This window comes from Bison bison, unplaced genomic scaffold (assembly GCF_000754665.1).
Source record: "Bison bison bison isolate TAMUID 2011002044 unplaced genomic scaffold, Bison_UMD1.0 scf7180017864240, whole genome shotgun sequence".
Lineage (NCBI taxonomy): Eukaryota > Metazoa > Chordata > Mammalia > Artiodactyla > Bovidae > Bison > Bison bison.
In genome coordinates, this window is record NW_011494812.1 from 2,704,416 (window position 1) to 2,709,617 (window position 5,202).

The 5,202-nt window shown below is 50.4% G+C and overlaps 1 protein-coding gene across 1 annotated transcript in view; it reads left to right on the forward strand.

Annotated features, from left to right (window-relative positions):
* Positions 1-5,202, forward strand: part of VANGL2 (VANGL planar cell polarity protein 2) — a 24,620-nt gene that overhangs the window by 17,888 nt on the left and 1,530 nt on the right. The window contains exons 6-8 of the mRNA XM_010846889.1: positions 727-863; positions 1,363-1,498; positions 5,111-5,192. Of these exons, the coding sequence (XP_010845191.1) occupies positions 727-863; positions 1,363-1,498; positions 5,111-5,192 (355 nt within the window). The remainder of the gene's footprint in view (positions 1-726; positions 864-1,362; positions 1,499-5,110; positions 5,193-5,202) is intronic.

The window sequence follows — 5,202 nt, forward strand, 5'->3', positions numbered from 1 at the left end:
GGAGGGGGCTGCAGGGCGCAGGGCGGCGGGGTGTGATGGCGGGCCGGAGGTGGCGCGCTCGGAGGGCTGGGTGGGCAGTTGTGTGCTCTGCACATTCTAGGTTTTCAGCAGTGTTTGCTGCTTGATGGTGGGAGCATGCTGAGGGTCCTGGAGCAGATAGGGTGGGAGTTAGGAGCTGGGAGTGAATAGATGAACAGAGATTGGGGATCTTATAGAGGGATGGACCAAAGACGAGATAGGTGTGATTCTCTGGAATCACCACGTTTCTAGCTCTTGGAGGCACAGTCTTTTGAGGGCACTCAGTGAGCAGTCACTGAGATGAGCTGGCCAGAGGAAGGGCCCCCCCAGGGAAAAGATGACGAGGAAGGTTCTTCGGCCCCCCAGACTTGTGGGCAGGAGGCCCCCCTGGCCACCCAGATTGTCATCAATCCTGCAGGGAATCTTGAGGGGAATGCTGGAGGGGAGGAGGTGACCCCTGGCTGGGGATCCTGGCCCCCTGCCCTTTCTCCCCTGGGCTTCAGCACAGCAGGGAAGGAGTAGCAGGCCCAGCCCTGGGGAAGGCTTAGGGGCCTGGTGAGTAGACCGCAGGCCCTGAGCCAGGCTTCTTGGAAGCAGCTTGTCCCGGCCCTCTGTCCTCTCCTGCCCTGCTGACCTGCCCTGCTGTGTCCCTCCCCTGCACCCCTTGTCTGTCTTCTCTGCCTCTCCCTCCTGCTGTCTCCCCCACAGCATCCAGCGTGTGGCAGTGTGGATCCTGGAGAAGTATTACCATGACTTCCCTGTCTACAACCCTGCCCTCCTCAACCTGCCCAAGTCCGTCCTGGCCAAGAAAGTGTCTGGCTTCAAGGTGTATTCCCTCGGAGAGGGTGAGCGGCCCTGCTCCTTGGCCTCCTGGTCTCCTCCCAAGCAGGACTCCCAAGTTCCTGCCTCCCGTTCCTCTTTCTCCCATCTTCCCGTGCTTTCTCCTTCCTCGGACTGTGTCCCAGCCCCTCCTGTTCTGTCCTCTCCCTCCACACCAGGTGGCTGGTTTTAGCTGCTGAGTCTGCTGTCTTTCCCTTTATGCTACGGTGTGTCCCTTGCTCTGGTTCCGCTGTGTCTGCTCCTCAGCCCTCGCTCTCGGAGGCCCGAACCTCCCGCCCTGGGGAGGAGCCCGTGCGGGACTCCTGCTCTCTGGTGCCCTCCTGGCGGCCTTCCTGTGGGCCTCGCCCAGACGTTGTGGCCAGGAGGGATGGGAAAGGGGGGTGTTTCTGGGGGTGGACACGGCTTCCTCTGGACATGTCGGGGGGCTGGCCCCAGCCTTCCTGGAGTGGGAATCAAGGCGGCGCTCTGAAGGGACCAGCCTCTCTCTCTTCTGCTTCTGCGCAGAAAACAGTACCAACAACTCCACGGGTCAGTCCCGAGCTGTGATCGCAGCGGCGGCCCGCAGGCGGGACAACAGCCACAATGAGTACTACTACGAGGAGGCCGAGCATGAGCGGAGGGTGCGCAAGCGGAGGGCCAGGTGGGTCTTGGGGAGGAGTGGGGCTGGGGGGCTGCTGGGGAGGCTGGGGAGAGGAGGACCACCTAGCTTCTGTAACCGATGATGATGTGGATGTGATGTGTGCGTTCGTTTTCTGTTGCTGCCTTAACAAGTCACCATGAACTGGGCGCTGTGAAGCAACTCACACTTATTGTCTTGCAGTCCTGAGAGTCAGGTGCAGGTGAGCTGAACCCTCCTCCACTCAGGGTTCACGGGCTGAAATCGAGAGCAAATCTAGTTTTAGCCCGAGTCCCCTTCCAAGCTCACTGGTTGCTGGCAGAATCAATTCCTGGTCACCTGGACCCATAGGCAGTTTTCCTTGAGGCCAGCAAGACCAGGTCTCTGACTTCTGCCACCAGCTGGAGAGTAATCTCCTTATTTTAAAGTCAGCCAACTTGGCACTTTCATTACCTCTGCAAAACATACCAAGATTATTGGACGACCAGGGGACGGGGATCTGGTGGAGGTGGGTGGGGCCTTCTGCCTGCACAGTGGGGCAGGGACCGTTAAAGGCCGTGAGCCTCCCTGGCAGTGGCAGGGACCGAGGCTGGACCAGCAAGCCTTGGAGGCTTGCTCAGCAGATGGTACATTTTTATCTGCAAAAAATGAGGTTCTAGTGCCCGTATCTTGGTAAATTCTTAAACACTGTCCTCATGCTTCCTTTTTTCCTGTTCACATTGTTATGTGAATGCTGTTCATGCCTGAAGATTCTTTCTTGGTGTCGACTGCTTGCCAGGGCCCTTCATCTGTTGGTATTTCTACAGGGGAGGAACAGAGGGTCTTGGGACTCTACCCTTCCTCACACATGATCTCCAGGCTTCGAAGGAGGAAGGTAGCCCTGACCCTGTACCTTCTTCCATTGAGTCGGTGATGCCATCCAACCATCTCATCCTCTGTCATCCCCTTCTCCTCCTGCCTTCAATCTTTCCCAGCATCAGGGTCTTTTCCAATGAGTCAGGTAGCCAAAGTATTGGAGTTTCAGGTGTACTGGAGTTTCAGCTTCAGCATCAGTCCTTCCAGTGAATATTCAGGACTGATTTCCTTTATGATTGACTGGTGTGATCTCCTTGAGGGACTTTCAAGAGTCTTCTCTGACACCACAGTTTAGAAGCATCAATTCTTCAGTGCTCAGCTTTATAGATCAACTCTCACATCCATACATGACTACTGGAAAAACCATAGCTTTGACTTATACGGACCTTAGTTGGCGAAGCTAATGTCTCTGCTTTTTAATATGCTGTCTAGGTTGGTCATGTGGACATGGGTTTGGGTGGACTCTGGGAGTTGGTGATGGACAGGGAGGCCTGGCGTGCTGCGGTTCATGGGGTTGCAAAGAGTTGGACGCGACTGAGTGACTGAACTGAACTGAAGTTGGTTGTAGCTTTTCTTCCAAGGAGCAAGTGTCCTTTAATTTCATGGCTGCAGTTACCATCTGCAGTGATTTTGGAGCCCAAGAAAATAAAATCTGTCACTGTTTTCATTGTTTCTCCATCTATTTGCCATAAAGTGATGGGACCAGATGCCGTGATCTTAGTTTTTTTAATGTTGAGTTTTAAGCCAGCTTTTTCCCTCTCCTCTTTCACCTTCATCAAGAGGCTCTTTAGTTCCTCTTCACTTTCGGCCATAGAGTGATTTCTGATTTCTGCCAGAAGGTGCAGAAAGTGGCAGAGATCGGCCATAATCATGCATATATCGCCTCCCTCCTCTCCCCCTAGCCTACCCTCTAAGTCACCAGGGAGCACCAGGCTGGATTTCCTGGGTTATTCAGCACTTTCTCACCAGCTATCTGTTTTATGCATGGCAGTGTGTATATGTCAGTGCTACTTTTTCTGTTCATCCCACTCTTTCCTTTCTCCAGTGTGTCCATAAGTTCATTTTCTATATCTGTATCTTCATTCCTTCCCTGCAAATAGATTCATCAATACCATTTTCTAGATTCCATATATATACATTAATATACTTTATTTGTTTTTCTCTTTCTGACTTACTTCACTCTGTATAACAGGATCTAGGTTTAGCCACCTCACTAGAACTGACTCAGATTCATTCTTTTTTATGGCCTAGTAATATTCCATTATATATATATACACACACACACACACATACATACCACATCTTTATCTCTGTTGATGGACAAATAGGTGGCTTCCATGTCCTAGTTATTGTATGTACTAGTATCTACTATGAACATTGGGGTACATGTGTCTTTTTGAATTATGGTTTTCTCAGGGTATTCACTCAATAGTGGGATTGCTGGATCATATGGAAGTTTTATTCCTAATTTTTTAAGGAGTCTCCATACAGTTCTCTGTAGTGGCTGTATCACTTTACATTCCCACCAATAGTGCAAGAGGGTTCCCTTTTCTCCAGCATCTGATCCTGTTTTTACACGAGGCTGCAGTAGATGGAAGATCAGCAGTCCCATTTCTGTGACATTGCAGCAAGTCTCCAGTTGCTGTGGGAAGGAAGCTGGAAAAGTTCCTACCTCCTCTGCCTTCTGCCTTGACCATGATCTCTGGATCTCCTGGGCTGCTGCTACCATAGGGGACCCTTTCCTTCCCCATTACCTTGGTTGTAAACAAGAGAAAACTTTTCCCCTTGTTCACCTCAGACAAAGGGATCTTTTCTAAAGGAACTTTATTGAGACCCTCAGGGAGACAAAAGAATAAACAGAGATACAGCAGAATCACACAGATCCACATGTGTACTTGGCCCAGAATGCTATCCTAAGCTACTTGAAGTCCCCAGGTTCCTGGGTTTCCCCAATACTGGTGTTCGTTTGCACGTCTCTATACTTTTAATGTAAACGGGCTTCTTTTTCCTGCTTCCTTCTTACTAACATATTTTTGAGATTCACTCTGTCTGTATATCTGGTTTGTTGCATCTTATTGCTGTCTAGTACTCAGAGAATACTTTCAACATCCTGACCAGTATTTGGATGATAGTCATTTGCCTAATTTTTTTCCATTTTAATGAATAAGTAGTATCCTGTTAACGTTTAATTTTCTTGGTACTGTCTAGTAACAGCGTCATCTTTTCTCAGCCTTTCAGGTCTCTTATGAATTATTAGTTCACTTCCTGGCCCATTTTCTATTATGTTCTTACCTTTTCCCTCCTGATTTGTAGCACAGTGTTTTGCCTTACCTTTGCCCACCCCAGGTGTTAGTTAATGTTGCTCATGCTATCACGGTTGAATAGACACGTGTGATTTTGATGTAGTTGTATCTAATAATGTTTCACCCACTGAAGTGCAGTTCAGGGGGGCTCTTAATTAAGAAGGCTTTTCCTAGGGTTCAATCTATAGTTGTCTCTCTCTTTGACACTGAATTGTCCTCTATGGGTTGTGGGCTGGGCTCACTGAGCTCTACAGCTGTTTCCTACTTCTAGAGGGGTGAAGACCCTCTTCCTCCCACCCATACACATGCATTCTCATATGCACAAACACAGCCTCCAAAGCCTGGTTCTTGAGTCCAGATGAGAGCCTATAGCTTCAGGCAGAGCACAAAGGCCTGACCTCTCTCAGGCTGCTGGAGGGCTGAAGCTGGGGGGAAGATGAGAGGTGGGAGCCTGGTCCACACCCCTTGTCTCCCCCAGGCTTGTGGTGGCAGTGGAGGAGGCCTTCACTCACATTAAGCGGCTGCAGGAAGAGGAGCAGAAGAACCCCAGGGAGGTGATGGACCCCCGGG